The sequence below is a fragment of the Aotus nancymaae genome, unplaced genomic scaffold (genome assembly GCF_030222135.1).
Source record: "Aotus nancymaae isolate 86718 unplaced genomic scaffold, 86718_ANA_hifiasm-v0.15.2.pri h1tg000040l, whole genome shotgun sequence".
Classification (NCBI taxonomy): domain Eukaryota; kingdom Metazoa; phylum Chordata; class Mammalia; order Primates; family Aotidae; genus Aotus; species Aotus nancymaae.
Window position 1 is genome coordinate 31,442,985 of NW_026988454.1, and position 18,415 is coordinate 31,461,399.

The 18,415-nt window shown below is 39.5% G+C and overlaps 1 protein-coding gene across 4 annotated transcripts in view; it reads right to left on the reverse strand.

Moving 5' to 3' along the window:
- PDE7B (phosphodiesterase 7B) overlaps positions 1-18,415 on the reverse strand; it is a 326,767-nt gene that overhangs the window by 27,486 nt on the left and 280,866 nt on the right. For all 4 annotated transcript variants that reach the window (XM_012474462.2, XM_012474460.2, XM_012474461.2 and 1 more), the window contains 4 exons: positions 16,760-16,823; positions 14,194-14,289; positions 11,590-11,690; positions 9,658-9,789 (listed from right to left, as the gene is read on the reverse strand). In XM_012474462.2, coding sequence (XP_012329885.1) covers positions 9,658-9,789; positions 11,590-11,690; positions 14,194-14,289; positions 16,760-16,823 — 393 coding nt within the window. The remainder of the gene's footprint in view (positions 1-9,657; positions 9,790-11,589; positions 11,691-14,193; positions 14,290-16,759; positions 16,824-18,415) is intronic.

The following is an 18,415-nucleotide window of genomic DNA, read 5'->3' on the forward strand; positions in this document are numbered from 1 at the left end:
TGGGAAGTGGGTTGTACCCTGCAAAGCCACAGGAATGGAGCTGCCCAAGGTGTGGAAGCCCACCTCTTGCATCAGTGTGACCTAGATGTGAGACATGGATTCAAAGGCGATCATTTTGGAACTTTAAGGTTCAATGACTGCCCTGTTGGATTTTGGACTTACATGGGACCTGTGACCCCTTCTTCTTGGCCAATTTCTACCACTTGGAATGAGTATATTTACCTGTGCTCACATTGTATCTAGGAAGTAACTAACTTGCTTTGATTTTATGGGCTCCTAGGTGAAAGGGACTTGCCTTGTCTCAGATGAGACAATGGACTTGGACTTTTGGGTTAATGCTGGAATGAGCTAAGACTTTGGGGAATGTTGGAAAGGCATGACTGTGTTTTGAAATGTGAGGACATGAGATTTGGGAGGGGACAGGGGTAGAATGGTATGGTTCGGCTGTGTTCCTACCCAAATCTCATCTTGAATTATAGTTCCCATAATCCCCACATGTGATGGGAGGGACCTGGTGAGATGTAATTGAATCATGGGTATGGTTCCCCCATGCTGTTCTCGTGATAGTGCAAGAGTTCTCATTAGATCTGATGGTTTTATAATGAGTTTTTCCCCTTTACTTGGCACTTCTTCTTCTTGCCACCATGTGAGGAAGGATGTGTTTGCTTCCCCTTCTGCTATGATTGTAAATTTCCTGAGGCCTTCCCAGCCCTGTGGAACTGTGAGTCAATTAAACCTCTTTCCTTTATATATTACCCAGTCTCAGGTGTGTCATTATAGCAGCCTGAGAATGGACTAATACAGTTCCTTTGGTATTTTTATACCCAGGTCAGTCTGCAGTATGACTTAGAATGAGTCAGACACACATCTTTCTTTTGTAAAGTGGAAATAGGGTGACTATGAAAGGTAAGTGGAAAACTGGAACTGGCTTGACTGCCCTGCAAGCATATTCCAGGCAGATCAGTTTAAGGACCTGAAAATGGATTCTGTTAACATTATTCATGACTGTGTACCACTTGGAAGGTCTTCACATATCCTCATGGGCACACATACCCTGTATGAAAGCTGTGGAGGTATATGACTGCTATTGAGGGCAGGGAGTGTATCGTATTCATCTTTGTGCCACAGTGCCACTTAAATAGGTAAATATTTGTTGAATAGGTACTGAGTAATTAATATCCCAAACCCCAAAGTTCAGTAGCTGTGAAAGTTAAAAGAACTGTTAAAAAGAGTCCTATTTGAATTTTTGGTCAATATCTGATAGAAGCCAGATTTAGGATCTTCTGTAGTGAAATCCTGAGACTTAGGTAAAATCTACAGAAATTTAAAAATTATTACAGCAATTGGCTCCTTCCCACTACTCATTCACAGATGACCAGGATTAGGTAAATGATTCAAGAAATAACCTGTATCACCCTGTATTTGTCAATTCCAGGATGCAATGAGAAGATCATTCTAAGAATTTTTTAATCATTGCTATTCCTTCTGCATGGTTTACACCCTGTGTATTCTTAGTAAGACCACAGTAATCAGCAGGAGTAGCTATTAAATAATCCCTGGACATCAGAACTGTGCTGGGTGTTGAGGATATCACAGTGAATGAGTTAGGTGACCAGAAATGTACTATCTGTCTGGGAAGTGGACATCTAATCAGGCAATAGTGATTGGAGTGAAACATACTGTGATAAGGGAAGTAATAGACTGGAAAAATCACACAGGAGGGGCTTGTAAGATGGATTTTTGGAGAAAAAGAAGGTTTTCAGGAGGGAAATATATCCAAATTGAGATCAAAAGGATGAGCAAGTTAGGAATCAGAGTACAGACAACATACTCTATTGTATATTATATTTCAGTAAAATGTATCATAGAATACTACATTTTATTCAAATAGGCAGAAGGAAGAGCATGTGTGTGAAGATCTATAAGCAAGAGGGATACTTTCTATCTTGTTTTGTTTTTGTCTAGGAATTATCACTTTCTAATAGAAGACATATTTTACTTACTTTCTGTTTCCCCTAGAGAGAGGCAGACATTTTTATTTGTTTTGTTCATCTTCTATACTTCTGCACCTGGCATGTATTGAGCACTCCATAAATATCTGCCGAATAAATGATTGAGTGATATGTCTGGGAAACTGGAAGTTCAGCCTCGATGCATAGAAGCCTGGGAGGGGAATGGTGGGAAGTGAGGCTGGAAGCGATGGCAAGGGTCAGATCAGAACGGGGATGGTAAATTGTGTTACGTCACTTGGACCCAATCCTAAGGTGTAGTAGGGTTTTAAGTAGGAATCCATGTGGTCAGATTTGCATTTCAGGAAACTCCTTCTGTCTTCACAGTGGGAAAAGGGTTGAAACCAGCAAGGCTGAGAGTAGGTGGATGAGAGGATGATGCTGGTGCCCTGAACTAGGGGAAAGGCAAGTGCTGATGAGCAGGTTTGCACACACTGGGGTTTCATAGTGAATTGCCAGAGATAAGGAAGCTGTATCCTCCCTAGCAGAGAAGCAGCTCTACTCCTACATACTCATCTTTCACAGAGGCTCAATGACTCATGTCAATAAAAGGTAGATTGAGAAAAATAAGAAAAGCATCAGAAATGGTCATGGCGATCTAAACACGTGGTGAGGGGATACCATTTAAAATCCTTTGAAGCCCTAGCCAGTTCTAGAATATCACACCAGGTATCATGTCTGTCTACCTTTAAGAAGCATTGGCTCAGTAATTTCACATTATCCTGATGATAACGTGTTCTAGTGGCTCAAACTCTTCATACTTGCAGTTTTAAGAGTAATCTTCATCTTAAAGTTGAGGAAGTAAGCATCTACCTTTGTGGCAAAAAAAACCTATTAGAACTTTCATTTGGAAAAAACAAAACCTTTCTAAATTCTAAGGCAAAAGCTTTATTTACCTTTGTGCCTGAATTATCAAGCATTTTTCACCCTAAAAACAAAACAATCCCTTTGTTTGCTAATAACGCACCTGGCTTTTAATACACCACCAACACAGGTTTTCAAATTAAGTCAAGAGGCTATTTGGCAAACAGAAACTGGCAGAGCAGAGTTGCTATCTTACAAGGCAGATTTAAACTGTTTTTTCCTCGATTGTATTGGACACTTTCTTTGATTAAAATATTTCAAATGATGATGGTAAGCTGACTCTGGGGTACGACAGGAACCAGAGTTAATTGTACATTTTAAATCCAGAGGATACAGAAAGAAAAACAACAGGAACAATGTCTGTGTTTTCATTTTTAATTGCTCATGAAACAAGGTGCAAGACTTGCGGAGATAATGGAGGCTGCTGAGTTCTTCCCTAACAAGCCCAGTGGTCTCCTTAGTAACACTATGAGAGCCCCAGCCTAGGTGGTCTCAGTGGAATAGAAGCTCCTTGAGCCCTAAACAAGACCTTGGCCCTTGTTTAGTGCCTGTTTGAAGATGTCTTTCTCTTGTTTGTTCTGCATCTGCTCAAGACACTGAGCTGAGAGCAGGGAGTGGGGATACCAATTGCTGTCTGCAGGGAAGGCTGGGGTACAGATTGAGGATGGCAGAAACTTTATGGAACAGAAAGTCAAATTGGAGCCTCCTTTTATAATTTTAACACTACTTTCCAAAAACACCTTTCATACTGTAGAAATTGTGAGCTTAGTTTAATCTTTGCAGGTGTTTGTTTGAGGAGGGAGTCATAGGACCACGTAGAGGGAATATTCCTCCTGGCTGGGTCAACTTCATGTTTGTGATTCAGACTCATTAAGAATAAAAAGTGGTTCAAAATGCTGATCCCCCCTAAGTGCTTGTGATAAATGACTAAGAAAACTGATTTTAAACTTCTGCAAGACATTATAGTATGTAATAAATACAGTGTTTATGGAACAATTTTTTGGAGTCATTATTTTAAGGATGCTCTGTCATGAGTTAATATGTTGTTGGACCTGATTGAAAGGAGTTAAATTTAGTATTGAACTGAAAGTTATTACCAATGTTACATGTGACTTAATGCTTACTTTGCGCAATTGTTGAGCCCACCTTTAAATTTGTGTGTGTAGGGTTGGAGGGTGAAGGAACAGAAAGTAAATTCTTAGTTCTATTTCTCACATGCTGTTTTTCCTCCCAGTCCACCCTGGATACCTGGACTGCTTCCAGTCTGATGAGAGAGGTGCCAAGTGGAAGTGCCTTCAGTGCCTTCATGTTGAACTTGGTTGGCAGTTCAGCTAGTGAGTCTGGCCCAGAGAGCAGACTATGGGAGGGAGCCCTCTGACCTGGCCTTCACTCCAGCTTCCCTGCTCTCTCTTTATCTCAGGGCAGAATAACAGGCTGGATGTTATGCAATGATCCTCTTATTTATTAGAACTAAAAGAGCACAGCCAACAGAAGGAGGGAGAGGAAGCCCTCTTCCATTTTATCTCATTTATAGTAAGCCTGGATTGTAGCAAAGTCACGCACAGAGTGTTCTCTAAGCCACATAATTCCTGGCACAACATCTCTATGGCATTCTTGTTGACCAAATGTGCATATGTGCATGCATAATTGTGTGTGTGTGTGTGTGTGTGTGTGTGTGTGTATATATATATTTTTTTTTTCATTCATTACCATGGTTCTTTTTTTGTTGTTGTTGTTTTGAGGCAGGGTCTCCCTCTGTTGCCCAGCCTGGAGTGCAGTGGCATGATCTCCGCTCACCGCAACCTCCGCCTTCCAGGCTTAAGCGATTCTCCCTCCTCAGCCTTCTGAGTAGCAGCTGAGATTACAGGTGTGCGCCATTTGTGCCTGGCTAATTTTTGTATTCTTAGAGACAGGGTTTCACCATGCTGGCCAGACTAGTCTTGAACTTCTGATCTCAAATGATCCACCTGCCTTGGCCTCCCATAGTGCTGGGATGACAGGCATGAGCCACCACACCCAGCCCCATTACCGTGATTCTTAACATTTTCAGAATCTGCAGCTCATTTTAAAATTTGATGAGAGTAAGTTATAGACCTTCTTCCTAGAAAAATGTGCATATGAACATCCTGTTAAAATTTGCAGATAGCTCCCTGAAAGCCCATTTGTGTCTCAGCAAACAGGCCCCTGAGAGGCTAAAAGGCTACATTTCCAAAGATTTTAAAATACCATGTGTTGTTAATGGTTTTGCTCAGCTTATATATTTATTATGTGACATGATTGTTTTCCTTTGATATTGAAAACTTGAAGATTTGTGCCAGTTCCTCGTCTATAACTTAATACAGAGTGAAGATTTCTTGATCCAGGTCACGTCCTGTACAACTAATCTAAAATTACTACAAAAGAGAGCATATGCACTGAATCACGATCTGCACAAGACACTGATCAGAGACGGGGCTGTGATGGTAGGACCGTCCTCAGCTAAAGGCCACAGGGACATTCCATTTTCAGTTATTCTGGAGTTGTGGAATTTAATCCCAAAAGTACATCAGCTCATCTTGCTTCTAATGCCCTTTCATCTCAGCTATTAAAAATGTTACTCACACTTTAAGGCCCAGTTTATAGCATTCTTTTTCTATGTTTTTTTTTTTTCTCCCGAAAACCATCTGTAGAATCAGTTTCACTTTCCCCCAGTCTTCCCATCACATTTGTTTGTAGCTAAATACTTTAAAGTATCTATCAAGTCTCTCAAACTTGAGATCACTTTTCTTTTCTTTTTTTATTTTTATTTTGAGACAGAGTATCCCTCTGTCGCCCAGGTGGGAATGCAGTGGCGTCATCTCGGCTCACTGCAACCTCTGCCTCCTGGGTTCAAGTGATTCTCCTGTCTCAGCCCCCTGAGCAGATGGGATTACAAGCACGTGCCACCATGCCCAGCTATCATTTGAATTTTTAGTAGAGACAGGATTTCACCATGTTGGCCAGGCTGATCTCCAACTACTGACATCAGGTGAACCTTCTGCCTCGGCCTCCCAAAGTGCTGGGATTACAGATGTGAGCCACCACGCCTGTCCTTGATCACTTTTCTAGAACGCTCTTGTCTGCCTCACTACCATAGGAGGACTGTAGGAGAGCTCTTAGTTTCTTGTACATGGGAGGTGATCAGTATGAATTTCAGAGGCAGTATGCACAGTTCTTAGGCAGTTTGGCTCTGTAAACCAAAAAGTTGAGTTCTAATTCCAGTTCTGCTATTAATTATCTGTTTATTTTCAGGGAAAGCACTTCAATTTCCCAACTATCAATTTTCTTCCTTGTGGAAAATAGGTATGATAATAGTACCCACCTCACTGGGCTGTTGTGAAGATTAATAACATAACTACATCGAAGGCATTTAGCACAGTGTTTGGATCATAGTAAGTGTTGACTAAAGGTTAGTTTGTTGAACTGAACTTTTTAAAAGAAATTTTCTTCATCTTTTTATGTTCCTCAGTATAGTTAATAGTGATGCTATATAGCCAAAAATAAAGTTATCAATTTTTTGACAAAATTGAAATTTGCTTTTATTTTCAAATCCTTTTAAATAATTTCTACTTTCAGTATTTACAAGTCCCAATTTGGCTAGTAAAAGTTTCAGCTTTTATTATAGCCAGCTATATGACACTGAAGAGATCTGTATGTTGCTATATGATATTGCTTTGCCTTTAATCTTGTCTCTAAATCTTAAAAGACATGTATCTATAGCCTCCAAGAGATCCTAAGACCAGTTGAACAGGTGACTAACAAAGGTAGTATCCTGAATGTGTTTTCTAGATTTGTACCCCAATTTCTCCCTAGTCATGATCAAAGAGATCCTTCTCGGCCGGGCATGGTGGCTTATGCCTGTAGTCCCAGGGGGCTTATGCCGGTAATCCCAGTGTTTGGTAGGCTGAGGTGGGATGATCACTTGAGGCCAGGAGTTCGAAACTAGCATGGACAACATAGTGAGACCCTGTCCCTACACAACAGAATTAGTCAGGTGTGGTGGCAGGTGCCTGTAATCCTGGCTACTCGGGAGGCTGAGGTGGAGGGATTGCTTGAGCCAGGAATTCCAGGCTGCAGTGAGCTGCTGTGATTGCACTACTGCACTCCAGCCTGGGTGAGCAAACAAGATCCTGTTTCTGAAAACACACACACACACACACACACACACGCGCGCGCGCGCGCGCGGATCCTTCTGTCCTCTCTTTCCTTACAGGGACAAGGCCAGAGAATTAGAGAATAAATTTACTGCTGGAAAAAAACAGTAGCTCACTTTATTCTAGTAACATCTTTGGATATAAAGAACAGCACAGGTATTCACTCTTTGAAGATTTAAGAAAACAATTTTATCTACATGAGCAAATTCCTCAAACCTCTTTCAAACTGGAATTAAGTTTGCTTGGATTTTGCTCATTTTGAGAATCTGAGTTTGAAATACATGTTTGAGGGCAGAGATTGTGTTTCATTCATCTTTGAACTTCTAGGACCTGGATAATCAGCCAATATATGCAATAAGTAGTTGCTGATTAAAAATATGTGACTATAGCTGGGTGCGATGGCTCACCTCTGTAATCCCAGCACTTTGGGAGGTCAAGGCGGGCACATCACCTGAGGTCAGGAGTTCAAGACCAGTCTGATCAACATGGAGAAACCCCATCTCTACTAAAAATACAAAATTAGTCAGCTGTGGTGGTGTATGCCTGTAATCCCAGCTACTTGGGAGGCTGAGGCAGGAGAATCGCTTCAACCTGGGAAGCAGAGGTTGCGGTGAGCCGAGATTGTACTATTGCTCTCCAGCCTGGGCAACAAGAGCGAAATTCCATCTCAAAAAAAAAAAAAGAAAAAAAAGGATGTTCATTTTTTTAAATAAAGAGATGAAAAGAAATGCCATTAAAAATGATTTGCACTTCAAAAGTTTGAGAAAGAAATCAATTTTTCTGAGAAAATCTTTAGTATCTGAATCAGAGAGACTGGGGTATTTTTGAGAATCAATTTTTGTTAATCATCAGGGAGCATGTAGTTCTTCACTGTTAATGAAAGTCTACATTTATTTTCTTGCTTTTATGTCTTTCTTTAATCAGCATATCTCTTTCTGAATTCCTCTCTAAATGAGAACTCATTACTGTTTTTCATATATTACATGTGAAAATGTAGATTTATTTATTTAGAGACAGTGTCTCGCTCTGTCACCAGGGTGGAGTGCAGTGGTGCGATCTTGGCTCACTGCAATCTCTGCCTCCTGGATTCAAGTGATTCTCCTGCCTCAGCCTCCTGAGTAGCTAGGACTATAGGCACGTATCACCATGCCTGGCTAATGTTTGTATTTTTAGTAGAGACGGGGTTTCACCATGTTGGCCAGGATGGTCTTGATCTCTTAACCTCATGATCCACCTGCCTCAGCCTCCCAAAGTGCTGGGATTACAGGTGCGAGCCACTGTGCCTGGCCTTATGACCTTTATTTTTATGTACAAACCAGCCAATAGAAGTAGTTACTCTCTGAAACATCATTGGGAGGATTGATTTGATGATGAGAAATTAGAATCATGTAAGTGTTTACATTATATGGGAATGGACCGAGTAACCAACTTCGTTGACTGATTTTCTTTGTCTAATAAATGACATTTAAAAAAGTCAAAATTGACATGAGGAAAAAAACTTGTTTGGGGGCTTTCAGGATAGTCATTCATTTTTTCCCTAGTTAAATATCTGTGTCTTTTCTCAATCAATACATTTTGCTGCTGAGATAGTTTAGAAAATTAAGTTTTAGCTTTTTATTTATCTTTGCTTAATTTTTAGGTCATCATCAAAAGTCTTTTTTAGTTCTATTGTCCTGTCTCCTCTATGTGGCCATATCTATCCCAGCTCTAGGTGCTGGCTGACAACTCAAGGGAGCTCAGAATTGAAGTATTTGCTAGGTAAACACATATGCCTTGGAATACTGATTTATACCTGTGCCCAAAGCTAATCAACTGAACGGAGAAAGGCTTCTTTTCATGTTCCAATTGTACTTTATTGGAAAGGAATGCATCCTCAAGTTGCAAAATCTTGTTTAATGCAGCTGTTTTATGGGCATCTGCCAGGATTTGTTTCAGCACTCAATTTTTTTCAAAAGACCTACTAAAACTGAGATCAGTGACGCTCTTGTGTGAAATGATATTGTTAATGATAGCTGAAGGTATTCAAAGAACTACATTGAAAATTCTGGAAGTAATTCATTTATGATATAGGGCTTGATATCTGAAACAATATTGTAGATAAGAATTCTTCAGGCCAACCTTCTCATGTTGCTCAACTATTTTATAACGATGAAGTATGCCTATTGCCTTTAATGATGTATCTCTGACTCAGAGGCCAACACACAGTTCAGAAATGGCCCCAGAGACTCAAGTCTGAATTAGGATTGCACCTAGGAAGTATCCATAGCAGTCCTGCAGGAACTGGCTTCAGCTGGCCATTAGGTACAAGATAGTCTCCATGGAGACAGATCTTCTCAGACCATGAGAGGGGAGGTTCAAGGATCCTGTTCAACTTAAGACAATGTCAAACCTGCTTTGGAGCAAATTGAATTCTTTGTATATCCTTGTAATTTAATTTAATCTCCCTTGGGGGATATGCTGGGCCTATTTCAAACCCATGCTGTTGGGATGTGGTCTCCATCACTGAGTCTGATCCTAAAGGAAGGCTGTCTCCATGGGCAAGATTCAGGCTTGAGCACTGGGCCTAAGGCAATTGACCATGCTGTGTCTGGCTCCAGGTTGGGCTCCCTTACCTGATATAGGTTGGCAAGATGGTGGTTAGTTTTTATCAAAAATGGCTGGTTCACCCCTGGGTGGTCCACATCGTGTGCTGCTGCAGCCAGCAATCCAAGCATGATGTCCAGAGGCGTGAGGAAGCTGGCGAGCTGTTAAAAAATTGGGAGATTGATTGGTGTGTTTCCACAAATAGGCTCATCGTCATTTTGGCTAAATCAAACAGAATGAATCATCATGGCATTGTTTAATCGTATCAGCCAGACCTTTACCCTCTGAAGCATTAAATGAGGTGATAGTCACATAAAATTGCAGGCAAAAAGGAAAGGACTGTGTGGAAAATAATTGAGTAAACTCAAATTGTGTAGATCATTCAGGTATCCCCTTCTTCCTACTCCACTCTATTTTGTTTTGCTGTTATGATGGCGTTGCTTGTTGGCAACACTGCTGTTGGGTGGATAGGGAGAAGACAGAGCCTGAAATCAGCCTTGCTCCTAGAGAAAGGTGTAAATGAAGAAAAAAGTTGAAGTCGCAGTGATGGACATATTAAAAAATCATTTGTGAATTTCAACTCTCTAACAGATCTTTGCCACTTTGAAAGAAGTGGGCTGACTTGCAAGATCTGCATTTTTTTTTTTTTTTTTTTTTTTTTTTTTGAGACCGAGTTTCGCTCTTGTTACCCAGGCTGGAGTGCAATGGCACGATCTCGGCTCACCACAACCTCTGCCTCCTGGGTTCAGGCAATTCTCCTGCCTCAGCCTCCTGAGTAGCTGGGATTACAGGAACGCGCCACTATGCCCAGCTAATTTTTTGTATTTTTAGTAGAGACGGGGTTTCACCATGTAGACCAGGATGATCTCGATTTCTTGACCTTGTGATCCGCCTGCCTCAGCCTCCCAAAGTGCTGGGATTACAGGCGCGAGCCACCGCGCCCGGCCAAGATCTGCATTTTTTAATGTGTAATAAATAGTGGGAGAATGTATGAGAATCTGTGATTTTCTGGTTAGCTAGGGAAATAAGCAGAGACATAGGAATCCAGTACTAACTAAAATGCAACTGTATGGGGAAGGCGGGAGAGGAGAAAAAAATACAACTGTATGATATATTACAAAGTTTGGATTACTTAGAAATTAAAGAAACAAAGCCATTAATGTCCTTGGATATTTTGCAGGGATGAGGCATCTACCACTCAGCTTTATCCTGAGAGTGCCTATTTGACATCTGTATATTTAGTGGTTGCTGTCAAAGCATCTGCATATGTAGGGAGATGTTAAAAACAGATTGAACTCAACAGTATTAGAATACAGTTCTCCAGAAACCTTAAGAAAACTTACCCTGTACCTTGTACCAACAGATTTTATACAGCTTAAAGGACTGTCTAAATCTGGAGTATTGAGCATTATTATGATGTTTTTAATTTTTAACTTTGGATTGGTTTATTGCATCAGAACATGCTTGCTGAGAGGTCTTTCACATTCACAAGTTTTCTTGGGCCCTGAATCAGGATACCCAGTTGGCTCAGTAGGAAATAGAACATCAGACTTAGGAGCTTTGATTCCATTTGTTGATCAAAAGTCATGAGGTAGGAGACTTTTCCCAGCAAAGTTCAATGCTGGTGCTGTTTGTGGCAAAGATCTAAGACATAGAACTAGTTCTTTGGACCACTGAAGATATCTAAAATGTAGATTATCATAGAGAAGAAGGTTTTTTTGTCTGAATACAGCCTCAAAAATATACAAAATATGAAAGAAAACCTCAGATGAATCCCATACTTTTTCATGAACATTGTGAGACTTTCAGAGCTGATACTGGAACCTTAATACCGACAATTTGTGTTCGCATTGTTAACGACACATAACATAGTTACTCAGATATGTTGGGTGACTTGAGCCTAGCAGGTAGTTTCCTTGGCATTTCCAGGTGGCTGAGGAGGCAGCTGGGTCTTGCCTTACCTTTGGCTCTTTCAGGTAGCAGTGCATGGCCTGGGTGACGTCGGCTGCATGAACAGCATTGTGATATGGGTTTTGGCTGTGGTAATCTTCTTGAACCATGACTAGGAGGTAAACAGATAACTCAATTAACTAAAACCCAAATAGAAGTGGTATACTAGCTTAGACTTACTGTGGGTGCTTTTTGCTTAAAAATATCAGCGTCTCCAAAATGTGCAGTCTTGAGATGCTTTAAAAATAAACGTGGTTTGCAAGCTTGGCAGTTCTGCTAGGCTGTTTATAGCGAGAGCAGAGATGGACAGCAGAGGGGAGAAAGGCCAAAAGGATTTGTGAGGCCTTGGGATTTCTCACCTCCTTCATAAATCCTCCCTTTCTAACACTCATAAAGGCTGTCATTCATAGGAAAAATAAATATGTAGGAAAAGGACAACTTTATCTCACACTAGACTTTAATTGAGTATATATTTCTGCCATTTATAAATAATATGCCACAAATGAGATTTCCTTCAAAGAGCCCTAGTAGCATCAGAAGACTGATATCTAAAGACTGGTTTAACACTTGAATAACAAATACCAACGAAAGCAAATCAGGGCTTCTTAGGGCAGAAATTCAGAGTACTGCCTTGATCCAACTGCAGACTCCTTGGATTTATTTCTACCTTATTCAAGTTAGAATATCATTTTCGTGCTCCTGCTGTCTAATGCAAGGCTTAGAGTACTCTTGGAACCAAGTAGAGACACAGGTAGGGCAATTTTGGTTTGCTATTTATGGAAGACACTAGCCTGCTTCAGCTCATAACCAAGGTGATGCTTAGGATGCAATATATTCAGTGTGTATAGACCATCCTGATTTGCAAGTGTGGCGAGATTCAGCCATTTGCTGTGCATCTGGATCTGGATTCTGGTGCTAATTCTGTTGTCAAATCTTTGCATTCTTTACATGTTTTCTGGGTAGATAGATGTGTTCAAAGTATCTATATCTGTATCTCCCTTTTTAGACAAATCAAAATTACTTGGTCCTACGCATGGCCATTACTTTGCTCAATCAATTAAAATACCGTCAGCTTGAGGATATTTGGGTTTCTGGAAATGAGCCATGTTGTGGCTGGTTCAAAAATTTCTGTTGTGTTGCACATACTTTTATTCAGCAGGTAAATATTACAATCATATTTAAACCCTCTGTCACTTAAGGCCTGTATTGGGCAAGTTACTTAACTGCAAGTTTGCTCAGTTTCCTTCTCTATAAAATGAGGATAGCAATAGCCCTGAGTAAGGATTAAATGTGTTTATTAATATATGCAAGTCCTTGGAAGAGCTTCCAGCAGCTGTAAGCACCATAGAAACCTGGTTGTGGCTGCTGTAATTATTGTTGTGCCTGTTATTTTCTTCTGATGGCATTAAGTCAGCTTCCAAAATCAAAGTACAGCCATGTGGCAAGTCAAAAGCCAGAAACATGCCAAATGGCAGAGGAAAGTCATTTGGTGATTAGAAATGTGCCCTGAAAAATTCACTGGCAGATAAATAAGAATATGCACAAATTTAAATAAGAAGTGAGGCTGCCTTTCAACACAGAGTAATGATGGAGTTGAGTGGAAAGATGGCGGACTCCCAAGTCAACAGAGCTAGGCTTGGACTCAGATTCTGCCACTCACTAGCTGTTGGCCTTGGGCAAGTAATGAAACCTCTTTGTACCTCTCCTAAACTATGGGACAAATGGTGATAATAATATCCTACTTGCAGATTTGTTTAAATGGTTAGAAATAACTTGCCAAAAGTACTCTGCTCATAGTGGGTACTACATAAATGGTAGTTACTATTTTTTAAAAGCCTATTGATAATTTTCAACAACTCATGTCTTGATTAGAATTATTTGAGGCACATGCTGCTGGAGGTTTGTTAATATGTCAGCAGACCAGTATCTTCTTTGAAAAGTATATTTCCTGATGGGTTTCTTTATGTATACTTTATTATAAACATAACTACACTTGACCCTTGACCACATGGGTTTAAACCACGTGAATCCCCTTGTGCTCAGATTCTTTTCTGCCTCTGCCACCCCTGGGACAGCAAGATCAACCCTTGCTCTTCCTCTTCCTCCTCAGCCTACTCAGTGTGAAGATGATGAGGATGAAAACCTTTAGGATGTTCCACTTCCACTTGATAAGTAGTAAATACATTTTCTCTTCCCTGTAATTTTAAAATAACATTTTATCTGTCTTACTTCATTGTAAGAATATAGTACATAATACATAGAACGTACTAAGTGTGTGTTAATTAACTATTTATTATAGGTAAGGCTTCCAGTCAATAGTAGTAAGTTATTAGTAGTTAGGTTTTTGAGAGTGAAAAGCTATATACAGATTTTTGACTACACAGGGTGTCAGCACCCCTAACCCCCAAGTTATTCAGGATCAACTGTAATCAAGTAAACAAATTTTAAATGATTTAGGATGGACAAACCATATTTTAAAAGTAAGATGAGATCATTTAAGATTAATTGGAGGTCTTCATCCATCATCCTATCATTCTTATTACTTTATATTAAAGAATATTATGCATTGCCATTATTCATGAGAATGGGACTAGAAATGTGAAAAAAAGACTTACCTAAAAATCTGTGTAAGGTCACCATATCTAACTTGAAATGGTGAATAAGTCCATGTGTATTGAAGAGGTGGCACAGCAGTGTTACCAGGCTGTTTCCTGCAGGAAAACAGTCACTTCCTTTACCTCGTTTTTATCACCACTAAAATATCAAGATTGACAATAAGATCCAAAGTCTCTGTTATAAAGTTTCTCTGATAGAATATTTTTCCCCTTTTGATGTGAAATTATTCAAGTATAGAACATATTACTATGAGCTGGTCCTAGGTTTTTTCTTATTGTACAAGGAAAATTAGCTCAGACCTCCTCCCTTCACCAAAGGCAATGAAAACATTAAGAGTTAGAAGGAATCTGCCTACTGAGGTGTCGGGGATTCGTATCCACCCACCCACACATGCACGTGTATATGTGTATTTTTTTAAAGACATAGCTTATGGCCACTTGAAGTGTTCCTTAAGTCACTTCCAGTTGACTATTCCATTTACAGGTGTATCTAAACCACTGTACTGCTTAATAGTCATAGCCTATTCTTCTTCCTATGGAAAATCACTCAAGAGGAGATCTGACTATGAGCTATTTTAAAATTCAAGTCAGCAGAGATGCAAAATTGAAGCTGTAATGACTTGCAAGGATTCAAGAAATATTGTTTATTTAGGTATAAACGATTTTGAATTTTAAAAGCACAGACAATGAGACCAATGGAACAGAACAGAGAACTCAGAAATAAATTCATGCGTCTGCAGCCAACTGATGTTTCACAAAGGCACCAAAAACACATTAGGGAAAGGACAGTCTCTTCAATAAATGGTGCAGGGAAAGCTGGATATCCACATGCAGAAGAGTGAAATTAAACCTTTGTCTCTCACCACATAAAAAAATCAACACTAAGACTTATATGTAAGACCTGAAACTGTGAAACTACTGGAAGAAAACATAGGAAAAATGAAGTCAATTAGGTGGAAATACAATTTATTCCCCCCTCTTGATTTTGTAGCTACTTATAAATCAATTTCAGAATTTCTTAGATATGTGTGGTGTATACTTCATATACATGTGAGGCTCTTTGACTTCTCCTTTGAACTAGTTATAGCATCTTACTGGATCTCTAGTTAATTGAGTTAAAGAAAATCTCTGACGTGGTCATTTCATATTTCTATTAGAGTCATGATTACATTCTCTTTTAAACAAATACCATTTAACAAGTCCTTTTGTTCACAGGTAACTTCATTTACCAGTATCCATTTCTCAGTTGCTTTGAGCAAAATGAAATGCAAAATTATGAGATTCATCTCTCTGTGGTCTAGTTTGCTTTCCACAGTGTAAAGGTCCATTTCATGGTCTTAGGCTGTATTTCTCTCAACTGCATATTGTTTGCCAAGTAATAGAACGATGAGAAAACCATATATAATGACTTAAAGAGCAAATCTGGCAAATGATGAGACCTATCAACATCAGCATTAAATGTGATGTCTTTCATTGGCTCTCAAAGCTTATCAGCATTTGTTTAATGGCCAGATAAAAATATAATAGGTTTTTAAACACTGCATGTTCTCACTCATAAGTGGGTGTTGAACAATGAGAACACATGGACACAGGGAGGGGAACATCACACACTGGGGCTTGTTGGGGGGTGGGGAGACTAGGGGAGGGATAGCAGGGGGTGGGGGGATTGGGGAGGGATAACATTAGGAGAAATATCTAATGTAGATGATGGGGGGATGGGTGCAGCAAACCACCATGGCACGTGTATACCTATGTAACCTGCATGATCTGCACATGTACCCCAGAACTTAAAGTATAAGAATAAACACACACAAACTAAAAAGACAGTATGGAAACAACTGTTCCAATATTTAAAGTGAATAGTAAAGAAATGCCAAAGATATAAAATACATTATGTATATCAGAAATCTATTTAAAGGTTGGCTGAGTTTATAAATCCCATCATCTGCCTGTAAAGAAATGTGAATAATTAAAATTATAAAGAGGTCCATAAAAAATATAATAGGCTTTTATTATTTTCTTAAGGAAGGTCTTTGTAGGCACAAAAATATAAGAAGTGACACCAGTGAGGATGTTTACTTTTCCCTTTGGCTGCAGCCTAAGCTTTTACATTGTTTCCTTCTGATGACGTCAAACGTATTTGAGCAATACCAGCAACAGGGAAGACTTAGCTCACTAAATACAACTGCACGAGCACCCTGCCCTGTAAAAGTCAGGGCTATGAGATATGCTTTTGTTTCTAGTTTTCATCAACAATGAACTCCCTACTTTTGAATGTGGCCAAAATATTCTGCAAGAAAAGAATCTAATCTGTGGTTTCTAAATTCCTTTGGGATCATCAAGGTCAGAAGGAAACTGTCTTAAGATTCTAAGGTCAAATTCAGTCCTTATTCTTCATCTGAGTTAATTTTCCCTTACCCTAGTCTTTCTTCAGTAGCTGTAGATTTATGAAAATGGAAAAAGAGGGAAAAAGGAATAGCAGTGTTTAAAAATAAATTTTGTTTTTCATGAAATTAATCCCACTTTATGGTGTGTATTTGAGTGAGAATTCTTTTGGGTAACTTACCATTTGTCAAGCGATCAAACAAGAAAATGTCAAAATCCCACATTCCCACTTTGGAGAGCATATGCTGAAAAGGCAAACAAAATACAGCACGCAAATGAATCACTGGAGACTCAAACATTTACTTTGAGATACAGTGGATTAAACAATTAAAAAGTTGAAAATCCTAGCATACTACCATCTAGTGCAACTGAATAGTTTCTCTATGTCCTACAATAAAATCCAAATGCCTCGGCATGACACAAAAAAACCTTCACAACACATCAGAAAAATGAAGGGATATTAGGTTATGTTTGAGCTTTAGATTCTGTGAGTCTTTTACCTAAGTCACACAGTATTAAAGGCAGCCCCAGGACTTGGCCTCTGAAAGCCTGACTTCCAGCCCTCTGTCCTTTCCGTATCTCACACCCCTTTCTTGAGATATGGCTGCTTAGAGGAGAGACACCACCAAGAGTGCTCTGTCAGTGACATTCCAGGGCTGGGGAAGCTTAGGCTTGTTCTCTTCTCAACAAACAAACAAGCAAACTTTCAAAAATTTGTCCAATCTCAGGCCTTAAGTTCTTAGGAATGATTTTGTTAGGAATGATTTTTTTTTTTCCTTTTGGAGATCTATTGGGAATGAGCTCTTTTGACATAACTTGCTGTTCCTTTCTCCAATGGCATATATTACTAGCCTGCCTGCCTGCCTTCTCCTCCCCTTCCCTTCTTTCCCCTTCCCTTCCCTTCCTTCTTTTTCTTCCCTCCCTCTCCCTCCTCCTCCTCCTCTTCCTTCTTCCTCTTTCTTTTCCCCTCTCCCTCCCTCTCTCCCTTCTTTTCTTTCTTTTCCTTCTTTCTTTTTAAGACCTGGTCTCACTCTGTCTCCCAGGCTGGAGTGCAGTAGCATCATCATACCTTATTGCAGCCTTGACCTCCTGAGCTTAAGCAGTCCTCCTGCCTCAGCCTCTCAAAGTACTGGGATTATAGGCATGAGGCAATGTGCCCTGCCAGTGGTATATATTTCTTAATAGATATAATTAGTATAATATTACTTAGCATGTAAGCTATAAAATCTATCTTCGATCTCTGTATAAACTGGGGCATTTATTGCTGAAATTTAAATTCCTCTGGCAGTTTGGGCTAGATAAACCTGTATACATTTTTCAGATAGTCACACACTAATTTCTACTCTCAGTTAGATCAATGTATTACAAAAATAATTGTGGAATTATTAAAATTTATTCAAATGAATTAAAAATTATGAAAAGGAAAATACACTGCATTAACAGCCTAAAGTAGAATTAAGAGTTGATAATTATTGGGTTATTTTTAGTGTAGCCATTACAATGAGATAATTTAATGAATTAAAAAATTTAGTTATTCTCTCATTAGTAATCCTCCAGTCCAAAATTTTGCTTTATTTAGTATTGGGCAAATATGTTTTGTACCTTTATAAAAATGAAAATGGTTAGTATGTGTTAGGCATGGGTATATTAAGCATATAAACATGGTTTACTTCATATACCTCATAAGGGGGATGTTTCTGTTAATTTCATTTTCTATTAGAGGAACAAGTCCAGATGTGCAGAATAATGAGCTCAGGGTCACAGAGCTCCTCAGAGGCTGAGTAGGACTCCAACCCCAGTGCTATCAGCTGAGGCACATGCTCTTGGTCACCAGCCT